The sequence below is a fragment of the Cibotium barometz genome, chromosome 29 (assembly GCF_041138505.1).
Source record: "Cibotium barometz isolate CiBa-2024 chromosome 29, ASM4113850v1, whole genome shotgun sequence".
NCBI classification, from domain to species: Eukaryota; Viridiplantae; Streptophyta; class Polypodiopsida; order Cyatheales; family Cibotiaceae; genus Cibotium; species Cibotium barometz.
The window spans coordinates 13,851,038-13,866,588 of record NC_141074.1 but is presented as its reverse complement, the minus strand read 5'-3'; the positions used below and the strand labels follow the sequence as shown (position 1 = coordinate 13,866,588).

Below are 15,551 nucleotides of genomic sequence, written 5' to 3'. Positions count from 1 at the left end.
ATGGACCCTCCAGCACTGGGAATACTGGAATCACCTCGAAGAGAGCACCCGTCAATCTGTTTCCTCGAAACAAGATGCCACCACGAACAGCAAGGAACTTTGCTTGGCCATGAATTCCTACACAAGTGTGCAGTGGACTCCAAGAATAGATGATGAGCTGTTGGACACACCGCGCCCATAATCCCCAACAGTGGACGGAACACATCATGTCCCAAAAGCCTCGAACAATGAACTTGGAACAGATCAAGTTCATAATCTCTGCTATACCAAAGATAACCATGCATTGCCAGATGTCTAATGCTTGGAACTCCGAATCACGGTCCCGATGCACCAGTAAATGGAGCTGCAATCAGCCCCCTCTCCCGCCCACAAGCCTTTTCTCGTTGGAAGCACATGGGGAGAAACTGCATGTGTACTAGAGAAGTACACCATCGGGGTTCTCTTGAGCCGGAAGTGCCCTGGGAGCCCTAGAAGTGGTATTAGAATTTGTATCACTATCTTGTGTCTTGTCTTTGCCTTTTCTCTGAGATGAAGCCTTGCCCTTGGTCTTGTCCTTCTTCTTGGACAAACAATCTTTGGACAGATGGCCTCTTTTTCCACAAGTAAAGCAATGACACCGACCTTTCTTTTGAACCGAGGAAAGTACCTGGTCAGAACTGTTGTCTGACACCTTCAACTTACCCTGTGAGATGAGAACGGACTCCTCCTCCAAAAGTAGGGAGCTAAGATCATCAAAATCCAATTGAGTGGATGTGACTTGGCACCGCAAAGATCGAGAAATCACACCATAGTCTGGAGGAAGCTTGGTGAGCATAAGAGCAGCCGGTTGAGAAGAGGACAAAGCAGTACCCATAGCCAGTAACTGGTCATGGATAACCTTGGCCTTCATGAGAACAGACTGCATGGAATTGTTTTTAGGGAATAACAAACCGTAGAGCTACCGTTGCAAGGTAACTACCCTCATTGATGAATCTCGTGCAAAGAGATCCTCCAATTTTGACCATACGTGATGAGCATTGGTGAGAGTTTGCATGGCCGGTGAGACCTCCTCTGCGATGGTCCGCACAAGCAGAGAATGCGCCTTTGAGTCCCGATTCTCCTAGTCTTGTAATTCCGCAGCAAATTCATCCTCCTGATCCTAAGTCCACCTCCTAGAGTTTTGAGGACGCTCGGGCTTGCTTTCAGTGCCCTGAACAATGTCCCACAAACCCTTGTGGATGAACCAGATCCGCATCTGAAGCTTCCAACGAGCATAGTTGGGTCCTTTCAACTTGTCATCCTTGTTCGTAAGGGGGGAGCCATATCCAGAGCAACAAAGAACAATTCTCAGCTCTCAAACTCTTCTCTCAAGTGCTTTCCAACAAAGCGAGGCACCAGGAACCCCCTCTCAAAACGTGAGAGAGAAAGAGGTTGAACAGCAGCAAAACAGTCCAAGATCCACCGGAAACCTCCTACCGGAAGGGCAGGGACTCGTGGAGGAAGAAGACAATGTAGGGCCACTTGTCTGGCGGAACCAAATGCAAAGAACTCACCAAAAACAGATGCTGGTGTAGAAAACACAGCCACAACTCCACCTTTTGCCTCTGTAGAAGAAAACGCAGCCAAGTACCTAGCGGGCTTGCCTCTGTAGGAGAAAACGCAGCCAAGTACCTAGCGGGCTTGCCTCTGTAGGAGAAAACGCAGCCACCAAACTGATAGAATGTGCAGTGGAAGAAGGGAAAGTGGAAACACATGAGTGAAATATGCAGCGGAAGTCTTCGTATTGGAGGATCCTGTCACACAAATGCTCACACCGTCTTCTGTATCCTGAGTTTCATGAGTTTAGCAATCCACTTTAATACTTCAAACTTTAGAGAGATATGAGAGAGAGATGAGAATTGTACACCGTATGGGGTCCCGAATTACCCACTGAAGGGCCCCCCTATCCCGTTACCAAGATAGTATTTGCTTTATTATCTTTAAAGAGACTGACGGTGTGACTGACAATAAGCCAAACGCAAGACCTCTGAAGACCAAGTGTTGGGCTGAACTGTGCACTGCTGTAGAAGTACCAAAGATGTCCAATCTTGAGCCTATGCACTCTTCCCAATGGTATGAGGGAGGGATGCAAAGCTAGGGCTGAGAGAGGGCTGTTTGGGACTGTTCTAGACTGTATATGAATGCTATAAATGAATGAGAATGTTGCGTTTTACCTTCACCAAGTGGCTGGAGCAAAACGATGAATGAATGAATGCTGAAAACTGTATGGATGCAGAAAACGCAAGATGGACTGAAGGCTGAATGCTGAACTGCTGCATTTTACTGATGTAGATGGCTGAATGCTTATGCGTTTGAGGCGCCTAGGGCTGTAGGAGACAAACGCTGAAGAGAGATGGCTGAAACTGCAATCGCCTATGCTCCTGGGACCACTGAGGATGGTAAGCGCTTGATGGCTCTCTTGCTGAATATGATGAATGACTAAATGATTATGCCAAGCCTCTACTTATATGGACAAGATGTGCCAGTCGGCTGGCTATAGAGTTGGCCGACTGCACATGTCCAAATAAAATGTCTCACTGATGTATAAAATGCTAAAAATGATGGGAAAATTACCAGAAAAATCCTAGATAAATCTTGGATGCTATCTGAGGTTCCTGCAATGGTCTAGATGTTATGCATGAATAATGTGCAATATGCAGGATGCTTTCTGATGCAAACCCTAAGGTTTCTACTGATTGTATATGCATGAATGCGTCTCTTTAAGTGGGTTAAGGGACTTAGATTGATTGAGTGACTGACTATGGCTGAGAATGACGTACGTAGCTCGTGCCTGACTTATCCTGGACTGAGGATATACAATGGGGTCACAGCGTACGACAAATATTATCCTAAATGGAACTAATACTGTACAAATGTTGCACTGCTGATGATGAGCCAGTTTGTCACCATGCACTACAGTGCAGAGTGCATGTGACAAGGAGAGAGTGAGAGAGAGAGAGATGGAGAGGAAACACAGGTGAGAATCTGCTCTCAATGTCATCATCCCAAAGGAATAAATGTCCCGAGCAAGAGAGGAGAAAACCTCGTATGTAAGGGACTGCAGCAAACAATGCTAAGCAAGCACCGAGTAATGAGGGAGGCAAGCCAGCTATATATATGCCCATGAGTAGGCAGCCGACTGGTGATAAAATCCTCCATGACTGGGAAAATACCCAAGACTCCATAAAATGGGAAATAAAGTGGGAAAATATATGAGGGGTGACCAGCCCCTCATAACTAACATGGTCAGCCCTAGAGCACGGTTAGCAACCACAGATCCAAAGCATCCCACTAGGTCCCAAAAACCATCCTCCAAAACAACAAGCATGCAGAACTGGTTGGGGGAGGGGCATCCTCAGAAGCATCACAAAGAGAGGCAGAGGTAGACTCGTCACAATGAGGAAGGGAAGTGGAATATAAACTGCAGTGGTAACAAAGTCCTCAAAAGCATCATAGATAGCAGAAGATTGTTCCAGAAGTAGAATCAGATCCCAAGAATTAGCAACAAATAAATGATCCATGTGAAAGGATCACACCTCAAAGGGCAAAACACCCTCCTTGGAGAAAAGCCCCCTTTGAGTGTAGAAAACTCCTGTGGGAAGCAAAACGCAGCCAAAACACTGCTATCCAGCAAAAAAATAGCACTCCACCGCCAACAGAAGGCAAGGACCATGAAGAAACCGGGAAACCGTGTAAGCCAGGAACAAAACACAGGTATAGATGCTCCAAAATCAGCAAAACGCTAACTGAAATCAGAAATTCAGAATCCTCCTCAAGTACCAAACTGCCTCCAAAGCCACAACCCAAACAAGAAACCCCCTCTGCAAGTGATCTGTGTCCACTGGAGAAGAAAATGCAGCCAAACAAGGGCTACAAATTTGAAAATTCAGGCCAACCAGTGTCCACACCTCCTATGAGGAAAAACGCTGAAGAGAAGGTACCTTCGGGTCCTACAGATGAAGACCCAAGTGAAGGTAGAGCTACCAGCAAGATTAGTTTAGAAAAATGCAGCAACCATGGCTGCAAATCTGAAAATGCAGAGGTATTCAGGGCAACAGAAAGGGCTGAATCTGGAAACGCAGAAGAAATAGGTACACTCAAGCCTCAGATCAGCAAATCAGCATCAGAAACCTGTAGAAGAAAAAAACGCAGCAAATATGCTGTTGCTGGCCTGCACAAAACAGGTGACCAGCACTAAGGGGGGGTATGAATGCTGAGAACTGCTGTAGACAGCCACCTGTAGAAAAACGCAGCACACTAGGTGCTGCTGCCCTGAAAACAGTGCATAAAACAGGTGTGAGGGAAGTCCCAAGGGGTCAAACCGGCTATGGATGACCACATGCTGCTGAGAAGAAACGCCTAGAAGAGGCAGGCGACCAGCAGCACTTCTGAGAAAAAAACGCAAATCTGTCCACCTTGCGGGGGGGGGGGGGGGGGGGGGGGGGGCATCCAACACTGAAGATCACCGGCGCTTTGATACCATGATAGAATGTGCAGCGGAAGAAGGGAAAGTGGAAACATAAGAGAGAGAGTGAGAGAGAGAGATGGAGAGGAAACACAGGTGAGAACCTGCTCTCAATATCATCATCTAAAGGAATACATGTCCCGAGCAAGAGTGGAGAAAACCTCGTATGTGAGGGACTGCAGCAAACAATGCTAAGCAACCAGTGAGTAATGAGGGAGGCAAGCCAGCTATATATATGCCCATGAGTAGGCAGCCGACTGGTGATAAAATCCTCCATGACTGGGAAAATACCCGACTCCATAAAATGGGAAAATATATGTGAGGGGTGACCAGCCCCTCTAACTAACATGGTCATCCCTAGAGGCTATAATAGGACACCAAATAGGAAGCCAACAAGAAGGGGATGATGTCTAACACAAACTGGCCGACAGCAGACAGCAAGCTGGTTGGACCTGAATACGCAGCACAGTTCGGAAACGTAGCCACTTGTTGTCACGGATCTACAGCTGGGAGAGATATGGAGGAAAACGCACAGCAAAGGAGGGAAAGGTGGGCAGACTTGCAGAGTTTGGAGCAGCCTGGACCTAAGCGTATGATACCATGAAGGAGATAGCACAGGCGGAAGCATAAACAGTAAACTTATGAGAGAGTGCAAAGGAGATTGAGAGAGTTGGACAAGATTACCTTTTATAACAGTAGTAAAGCTTTACAATGGCAATAGCTAGCAACTGAGTGTTGAACAATGTGCAAGGGAAGTGGATGATGGAGAGAATAATGGGGAACTTCTTATATAGTGAAATAGGGACTTGGCCGACTCCCTCTAGGGCTGGCCGATTGGCTCTGGAAAAAATAATTAGGAGAAAATGTATAAAATACCCAACAATAGGTATAGCCCCAAAGTAGAGAGATGCACAAATTCTAACATAACCTAATAACGCTGTCTACACTGGGACGCTAATTAGGTGCTATTACAATGAATTAGCACAATAGCCCTCAAGGTTGCATCCGTACGTATGTACCTTATGATAAGGTACGTTTTAGTGTACAGTACGGTGCGGTATTGTACGGTACGGATCCGTACGTGGCAGTTTTTTTTGTTCCCCCCCCCCCCCCTCCCTCCCTTTCCTCCCTATTGACCTTTGGCCCAAGATCCTCTCGTAGTTACTGATTTGTCACCGCCCGTAGGTGCCCGCACGTAGCCGCTTATTTATCCACCTGTAGGTGATGCCGTAGAGGAAGCACCAAGGGGGGTTTTGAACCCAAGACCTCTTGGTCCTAGGCAAACACCTTCACCACTTGAGCTATCACCTCATCGGCAAGTACGTGACAGTTTTTAAAAACATTTTGGACCAAAAAGAACCCTAGGCCGGTCGTTGTCATTGATTTATGCAAATTGCGAACATAGCCATTCCTCTCATTGATATAGACATTGCAGTGAGAGATGATGATTATGCGGTGCCACCCACTGCGGTCACCGCCATTGTAGAGCTAGAGCTGAGAGTATGAGAGCGAAGGAAACATGTTGACAGATGGAGATCTTGAATCTTCATCTTCATCATCTGATAGTGATGAAGCGGATTGATCATTGAGTGGTCTGCAATGTGTAGTGATAGTGACACTAGTGACTAGAACTATTATTTTTTGGCTTCCTTACTCTAGATAGTAAACTGTATTTTAACTTTTAAATTTTGATTGATTGCTTATAGTATGTAACCCGTGGCATTTGAGTCATGGGTACTGAACGTTTCGGTGATTCCATTTCGTGAAACCTATTTATCCTTTTGTTTATTGATAGCTCTCATTTTGGTAATTGTGTTGTTCAGAAATGATTTGTTTTCCAAATTTAAAGTTTGCAGTTTTTCATTCATTTTTCTGTATATATATACACTATATAGTATATTTTTAATGTTTTTACGTACCTTATGTATTTAACGTACCTCAAAATCTCAACCCGTCCGTGAATGCGTTCCTTACGTACTCGTACCGTACCTTACGTACCTTTCCACCTTGATAGCTTTTACAAACACATGAATTTGGCCACTTAATCAACCTTTGAGTTGGCCAATGGGTAGAAGCATGCCGATGTCACACTCCGGAGAGTGTATATGTGACGTCCCCACCCGCTTAACTTGGAGCATGGGCACAAATGATGCTCCACCACTCCAACCTGGTATGGATCTTTTGGGGCGAACTCACTCTCTGCTCCACATAGTCAAAACTCCAATAGCATGGCTACCGGACTTGCTTTATCCAATGATGTCTCCGCCATTGCTTCCTTGAGAAATGTAGGCACTGGAATGAGCCTCTCTGCCTCTGAATGCTCAGCTAGCATGGTAGACATGATAGAATGTGCAGTGGAAGAAGGAAAAGTGGAAACACAGGAGAGAGAGAGAGAGAGAGAGAGAGAGAGAGAGAGAGAGAGAGAGAGAGAGAGAGAGATGGAGAGGAAACACAGGTGAGAACTTGCTCTCAATATCATCATCAAAAGGAATACATGTTCCGAGTAAGAGGGGAGAACATCGTATGTGAGGGACTGCAGCTAGACAAGATAGGCAAGCAATGAATATGTGAGGGAGGCATGCCAGCTATATATACACCTATATGTAGGTAGCCGACTAGAGAAAAAGAACCTCCACGACTGGGAAAAATACCCAGGACCATAAATGGGGACTAAATATGGGTAAAATATATGTGAGGGGTGACCAGCCCCTCAGATTAACATGGTCAGCCCTAGAGGCTAAAATAGGACACCAAATAGGAAGCCAGCAAGTAGGGGATGATGTCTAACACCCCCTCTCAGCACCAGATGCTGAGCAAGCTCCAAGAAGCCAGAGATGCCGTCCTCGATCAAAGATGAAAGACTGCAGAAATAGGTACCAAGAAAGCTCCACAAGCAATCTCCTCAGCAACTCAGCTACAAAAGTAACAGAACAAGCTGCCAGGTACACCACTCCTCTGGAAGAAAACAACCATGTAGGCTGCGACGTGTTGCTCCAAATAATGGTTCCAAACCCAAGTGTAAGAACACTCCCCGAAGTCGTGTGTCGTGTATCCAGCCTGGAGAAGGTATGAAAAACCTCATAACCAACCAAGATCAGTCCCTGTAGATAATCAATCCTGGGAGAAGTAAACTCCTCCTCACTGGAACCCTCAAAAGAAATAGAGTCAATCTACTCCAACTCTGTACCAAGAGTAGCCAAATGTTGTATATTTTATCTTGGAAGTGTGAAGTTGGCTTTATGTGCACACGTTTAGCACTCTTTCCATATGGATATTGTGGATTATATTATCAAGCTTACAGGCAAGCTATATGGAGATATATCTCAGGATATCTTAAGGATATGGTGACGAGATCTTTCTTTTGGCTTCATGACTAACCTGGCAAAGAAAAGCCAAGTATACTTTGAGTTTGCAAAGTTGGTGCTTTTGCTATTTACTATGAAGTGTTTTTGATGTTTACTAACCCTTGCATAGCCATGCAAGGAGAAAGGTGGTGTTGTTTGCCTTGAGATGGTTTCAGGGAAACATTGTTTATGGCTTCCTTTATTGGGATGGATTATATCTATGGAGATTTCTTTCTTGGACGAGATTTATATAGATATTGGGCTTCACAAGCAATTTCTATGGACGAATTTGTTGGAGTTTGTAAAGAAGAAATCTTTGGATATCTCATGGATATGATGCTTTTATGGATAAAGTCCACCGCTACTCCAAGGTGTGTGGTTAGCACGGAGTATGTGGTAAGAGTTATGGTATACAGGTCTATGGATTCCTGGACTTCCTTTCTAGGGATTTGGATCCATCCTTAGTTTATGGATTATGTTTATGACTCCCTTTTACTATGGATTATTCTTTATATCTCCCTTTATTTGGGATGCATTGGACTTATGAAACTCATGGTTCACATACCCTGTGTAGTGTGCTCTTATCCTACGTGCTCTCTTGAAGATTGTTTCTACCATGTGTGGGTGGAACAATAGAGAGCAGATGGAAGGGAACATGGACACTTCAGAGGGTAGTGTTGAGCACAACATGCTGTGTGTAGTGTTCTCTTGTCCTACGTGCTCTCTTTAAGATTGTTTCTACCATATCTGGGTGGAACAATAGAGAGCAGATGGAAGGGAACATGGGCACTTGAAAGGGTAGTGTGAGTTGGTGGCCGAAATGCCTACAAACTATTGGTGACCGAAATGCCTATAAACTATGTGTAGCAGAAATGCTTATGGAACACCAGGCTATCTATGCCTGCGAGTGATTGTTTTATCTTGTTACTTGAGCCCACCTCTCATCCAAGGTGTGTGGTCAGAGTACCAACACGGAGTGCAAGTGGTAAAGTGGACATGATACTTGGTTGGCAAGGGACTTATATGTACGCCAAGGGTCATGTGGATTGGCACATGTTTGTGTGCTTTGAGCTTGGATTATGATATCTCGACTTATGGGACTGTTTTGTCTCGCCCATTTATTTGGGACATGGATTTATTTATCTTTATGCCATATTAGAATCACTATCTCCCCATGCAGAGGCCAAGAGGTTCATTATTCATCTCACCATGCATGTGGATTCATGTTGGGATTGTGAGAGGGCAATTCAATGAACACTCTACCATACACATGGATTCGTGTTGCGATTATGGTGTGAGTGTTTCATTGTTTCCACACCATGCTTATTGATCAGAGTTGGGATTGTATGGGAGAACATGGGAACTGTTGGGATTGGGAGAAAGGATTGCCAGAACTATGGAGAACCAGGTTTTCTGTCATCATGGTTTGTGCTCTTGAATGGCACCAGTTTGTGTGCATAGCATATGTTTCTGTGCGAGGCACTAGTTTCTTGTGCATGACACTTATTTAAGTGTCTTAGCACTTGGTTGGTGATTTTCATTGGCATATGATTATCTCATTGATATTGGTGATTGAGACACAATTGGCTCTTGTGCCTGTGTCTAGCATATCTTCCATGGAATTCTCGCCCATTTATTTTGAGACATGATTTTGATAGGGGTATTATGGAGACTTATTTAGTCTCACCCATTTCTTTGGGACATGGATTCTTCAGACATATTGGATTTTTGAGATTGTCTTGTCTCGCCCACTTGATGAGACATGATTATATCTTAAATATATATGGCTTAGAGCTTAAAGTTGCGGACAACTTTTAAGAAGCTGGGGAGGATGTCACCAGCTTGGACATTTCCCAGTATGAAAGGGGTTTGGTGGACTCCAGGATGTCTAAATATTTGGAAAGTACAAGCTTTGGGAATGGGGGATTATCCTAGAATACAAAGGTCCACACTCCTAAAATTTAGGAGTTGCTATTTTTGGCCCGACTCCGATGGAAATTCTGTTCGCGTCATTACATCTAGAATTGAGCAGATACCAACCGTTGGCAAAGTGCCTATGACAGAATGTCTACTAGTTGGGATATTTTTAGGGATAAAGTTTATGGAAGGACCCATCTCTTAGATTGGGACATGTGGCAAGAAAGTGGACCAAAGTGAGACAAGTGGCCTGACACTTGTTAGAAAGTGGATCAAAGTGAGACAAGTGGCCTCACACTTGTCACTTCAGCTATTGTGTGGCTCTCCACTTGTCATTGTAGCCTTCTCTTGCCATTTTAGCTTATGGGAGGCCCAAATCTATAAATTGGAGCCCTCTCTCTTCATTAATAGAGGCTTTCTTGCTGCACACTAGCCTCTACCACCGTTGAAGGCTGCCCTAATGATGGCTACTCTCTTTCTCTCTCTCTTGAAGGTTGCCCATGAAGAATACCGGCTGTTGGGGATTAATTTGGAGGCTTCCATCGCAAAGGAATACTGAAGGCAAGGGTATTTAATCATTTATTATGATTTCTAGCCATTGTACTTGTTGTACTAGCCTTTGTACCTGCTATACCAGCCATTGTATTGGTTGTACCAGAGCTTGTACTTGTTGTACCACCCATTGTACCAGTTGTTCTAGCTTCTGTACTTGCTATACCAGCCACTGTACTTGCTGTACTAGTCACTATACATGTTGTACCGGCATTCGTACTTATTGTACTTGTACTAGCCATCGTACCGGTTGTACCAACCATTGTACCTACTGTACCGGTTGAATGGAGAGTTGTACTTGCTGTACCAGCTGAAGACCCGTGGTTTTTTTGGGGAAGAATCAGTATCCACACAGAGTTATATGGATTATGTTGTTGGCTCGGCATTTCTACAACCTGTGTTCCGTCTTGGTTGCCTCATGTTGGGCTGTGTTATGGCATTTGTATATGGATAATCCGGCATCTCTTGTGGGGAGAGTAAGGCCCTCAAAGCTTGTACATGATATTATTCTCCTTGGGTGATAAAATACTCCAAGGGAGGGGGTCAGCCCATTCCGGTCTTTGTGTGGTGTCACATGTGCAAGCTCCATTTTCAGCATTTGTGGATGATTTGTCCAGCTTTATGTTTTATGCAAAGTGATGATGAATGTGTTAAGGCTATGGCCATGTTTAAGTGTTTTAATATGCATTGATTGTATCAACAAGTGTGTCAAAGACCCTAGTCCCCCGGGCACCCGCCGCGAGTTACAACAACAAGCTTGCAGAACTGGCAGGGGGAGGGGCATCCTCAGAAGCATCATAGACTCCTCACAATGAGGAAGGGAAGCTTGAATATAAACTGTTGTGGTAACAAAGTCCTCAAAAGCATCACAGATAGCAGAAGACTGTTCCAGAAGTACAACCAGATCCCAAGAATCAGCAACAAATAAAGGATCCATGTGAAAGGATCACACCGCAAAGGGCAAAACACCCTTCTTGTTCTGCAAATACTGCAAAGAACACAAGCTCGGACAAAATAAACTCTGCTCAAGATCTCTGAAAAGATCACTGCTCTCCTCCAGAAAACTGGAAACTCCTGTCAAAGAAAGTCTCCACAGATGCAAAACAGCTCCCGAAACTGATCCTCAAGTGAAGTAGCTGGAGAAAGGCCCCCTCTAAGTGTAGAAAACTCCTGTGGGAAGCAAAACGCAGCCAAAACACTGCTATCCAGCAAAAAATAGCACTCCGCCGCCAACAGAAGGCCAGGAACATGTAGAAACCGGGAAACCGTGTAAGCCAGGAACAAAACACAGGTATAGATGCTCCAAAATCAACAAAACGCTGACTGAAATCAGGAATTCAAAATCCTCCTCAAGTACCAAACTGCCTCCAAAGCCACAATCCAAACAAGAAACCCCCTGTGTAAGTGATCTGTGTCCTCTAGAGAAGAAAACGCAGCCAAGCAAGGGCTACAAACCTGAAAATTCAGGTCAACCAGTGTCCACACCTCCTATGAGGAAAAATGCTGAAGAGAAGTTGCCTTCAGGTCCAATAGATGAAGCCCAGGTGAAGGTAGAGCTACCAGCAAGATCAGTTCAGAAAAAACGCAGTAACCATGGCTACAAATCTGAAAACGGAGAGGTATTCGGGGCAGTAGAAAGGGCTGAATCTGTAAACGCATAAGAAATAGGTACACTCAAGCCTCATATCAGCAAATCAGCATCAGAAACCTTTAGAAGAAAGAAAGGCAGAAAATATGCTGCTGCTGGCCTGTACAAAATAGGCGACCAGCACTAAGAGGGGGTATGAATGCTGAGAACTGCTGCAAACTGCTGTAGACAGCCACCCGTAGAAAAACACAGCACACTAGGTGCTGCTGCCCTGAAAACAGTGCATAAAATAGGTGTGAAGGAAGTCTCAGGAGGTCAAACCGGCTATAAATGACCACTGGCTGCTGAGAAGAAACGCCTGAAGAGAAACGTAGATCTGTCCACCTTGTTGAAAGCGCAAAAACGCAGGAGGGAGAGGAGGGAGCATCCAACACTGAAGATCACCGGCGCTCTGATACCATGATAGAATGTGCAGCGGAAGAAGGGAAAGTGGAAACACAGGAGAGAGTGAGAGAGAGATGGAGAGGAAACACAGGTGAGAACCTGCTCTCAATATCATCATCAAAAGGAATACATGTCCCGAGCAAGAGGGGAGAACCTCGTATGTGAGGGACTGCAGCTAGACAAGCTAGGCAAGCAATGAATATGGGAGGGAGGCATGCCAGCTATATATACACCTATATGTAGGCAGCCGACTGGAGCAAAAGAACCTCCATGACTGGGAAAAATACCCAGGACCATAAATGGGGAATAAATATGGGTAAAATAATTGTGAGGGGTGACCAGCCCCTCAAACTAACATGGTCAGCCCTAGAGGCTAAAATAGGACACCAAATAGGAAGCCAGCAAGTAGGGGATGATGTCTAACAAGACACCACTGCTGAATGGCTCATTTCATCCTCCTTTTTATGGATTTAGATAGAAAAGTTAGAACTCACTTGATGACCTCTCCTTGTCCTTGGAAACTGGAATGGACTCTGGGATGGTTTTGGTTTTGGCACATGCATCTCGACCAACGCCTTCTTGGGTACCAATGTAACGTGGTTGCTTGTGGAAGCGTGTTTATGATTGATTGATTGCAATTAGTGCGCACAACAATGAGTTAATATAACTAAGGCCTAGACTCCTATTTATTGTGAATCCATAGTTAATATAACTAAGGCCTAGCCTCCTATTTATAGTGTCTTATGTTGGTGAGTTGGCTACCAACTCTACTAACCATCCTACTAAGTGTGTTCACACATAACCCAATAATTCTGTCCACATTGGGCTGCACATTGGGCGCCCGGACATTTTACAATGAGCTAGCACAATAGCCCTTGCAAATGCATGAAGCCGGCCACATACTCGACCTTTCAAGTTGGCCAATGGGTAGAAACATGTCCACATCACACTCGGGAGAGCGTGCATACAACATACATCATGTCCGCCCACACCTTAATGAAGTGTGTGCGTGCCCAAAATGCTGCCCATTCTGTCCATGCTTGCCCTTGGACCTAGTCCTTTAGGTGGTTGCAGCTGGAAGTTATGTCTGTGTGCAATCCAATTAGGGCATACATGTGACATTCCTTTTGCCTATTTTGTAACAATCGGAAACTAGCTATTGTTCAACTTAGCCTTAGTGTCCGAGCCCACTTGAGATTTTACTTCGGCGGTAAATGAGGGTCTTCTTCGGCTTTATCGTGCTACAATTGATGGGCTTCCTCAGCTCTATCAGAATTGCTACATCATCATTTACTTTCTGCTCTTAGGGTTTTTGAAGTCTCAATGTACATATTTTTGAAGTAATCTGAGCTTAATTATTTTGCGACCATCTTTTTGGTGTGCTTTTCTATACTTGCTTGTTCAAATCCTAACAAGAGAGCCTGTATTCATATGCAATGCTAGATTGCGTGTTTACAATTGTGTACTTGCTTCTCAATCAATTACAGCTTGCCTTGACTTTCTGTCTCACTTGATTGTTAATAAGTGTCTACTTTGTTGCAGCCTCAGAACCCAACAATATCAGAGCATATTCATAAGCGATGTCACAATCTTAAACAAAGTGTTTTCAGCTTTATGTTAGCAGGTAGTTGAGGGTTTAATTGTTTGTGTAAAAACAGGGACAAGTGCAGATGATCTTTTTCCACTGTTTGATAGATATGGGAAGGTGGTGGATATTTTCATCCCAAGAGACAGAAGGTCAGTTCCATTCTGTTTCCTACTTTGATAACAATGATAGGCACTAAAACATACCCTGTATACATGCACATGCACCACAGTTGCATGAAACGGCCGTTTGCAGGGGCTTGCATCACAGACACGCCATTTCCTAGGCGTGGCTTGTCGGAAATGGCTAATGTCATCCTGGCCATTGCGTAACGGCACGGAAATGGCTAGGAAATGACGAGATCCATTGCACAGCTCTGTTCCCTTCAAAAGTGCAAACAAACAAACTTCTCTCTCCCCGCCCACCCCTCTCTCCCCCCTTCCCTCTCTCCTCTCTCCCTGCGTCTCCTCCTCTCCCTCTCCTCAGTTTTATATTTTTCCCAAAATTTTGAAATTTCCCCTCAAATTTTTAATTCCTTCCTAGTTTATCATTCCTGCAAAAGTTACCATTTCCTAGCCTAAATTTCCCTCAATATGTTTTCCTTCTCCTCAATTATTTTATATTGCCTCCTTTGGATTTTATATTTCCCCTCCAATTTTACATTTCCTCAAGATTTTACCATTCCCTACCAATTTTCTTTTCCTATTTTTGAGCCGTTGCCATTTCCTTGAGGCTGCCGATGTCGTTTCTGTTTCTGTTGCATGCAACTATGACATGTTTACATGCACATGCCACACTCTCTGTACACGTACATGGTCTTATTCGTCATGAATTTTAACAGCCTGCAAGCTTTATTGGAGACAATTGTTGAGGTTTTTCAGTTGAGTCGCTTTGAGTATTGGTTCCATATAGAGTTACAGTTTTGGTTGGCCAGTGCAGAAGTGGGGACTCTCGAGGATTTGCCTTTGTTAGGTACAAGCATTCGAATGAGGCCCAGAAGGCTGTTGAACGACTTGACGGTAATAATCTTTTTGTATGTGATATAAAAATGCACTTAGTCATATGTGTGATTTTGTGTTTCGCTCATATTTTAACACTTGTCACCAGTTTGCTTCCCCTTTTCAACTCATGCCTAGCATACAAAAGAATTTAGTGTAGATGTGCAAGGCGAATCATGTAGAGAGTATTTGTGCAGAATCAAGGCCTGTTTTTTTGGGTTATGTATTGGATTTTCTCTTCCACAACTTCTCTTACTTCACTTGCATAATATATCCACATTTTCCCTTATCTTCGTGGTGGTCTATGCAGCCTTCACAATCTACGTTTCAGGTTTTATGGGACCCTAAAAAGCTACATTATTATCTCAGTGCACAAACCGAGGGCCAAGGCATTGAACTCCATGGGGTTTCTTTTTGAAGCTTGCAACTAGTCACAATCAATGTCCATTTCAATAAGGTCCATTTGGATTCTTGTGGAGTGACAATTTCCCTTTTAATATCAAACCTTTGCAAGATAAGAACATGACAATAACACGTCTCCAATTTGCCATAGCACACCTTATGAAGTGAATCTAGTATCGGCCATAAATTACTGGTTGCAACACAATAACGTTGGCACCACTGCGGAAGCAACCTAGTG

At 44.3% G+C, this 15,551-nt stretch overlaps 1 protein-coding gene across 8 annotated transcripts in view; it reads left to right on the top strand.

Annotated features, from left to right (window-relative positions):
• LOC147621875 (uncharacterized) overlaps nt 1-15,551 on the top strand; it is a 50,594-nt gene that overhangs the window by 10,504 nt on the left and 24,539 nt on the right. For all 8 annotated transcript variants that reach the window (XR_015269613.1, XR_015269612.1, XM_086822898.1 and 5 more), the window contains 2 exons: nt 13,987-14,065; nt 14,853-14,932. Coding sequence is in view for 6 of the 8 variants with exons in the window: in XM_086822898.1 (XP_086679024.1) it covers nt 13,987-14,065; nt 14,853-14,932 (159 nt within the window). In the remaining 2 variants the exon portion in view is untranslated. The remainder of the gene's footprint in view (nt 1-13,986; nt 14,066-14,852; nt 14,933-15,551) is intronic.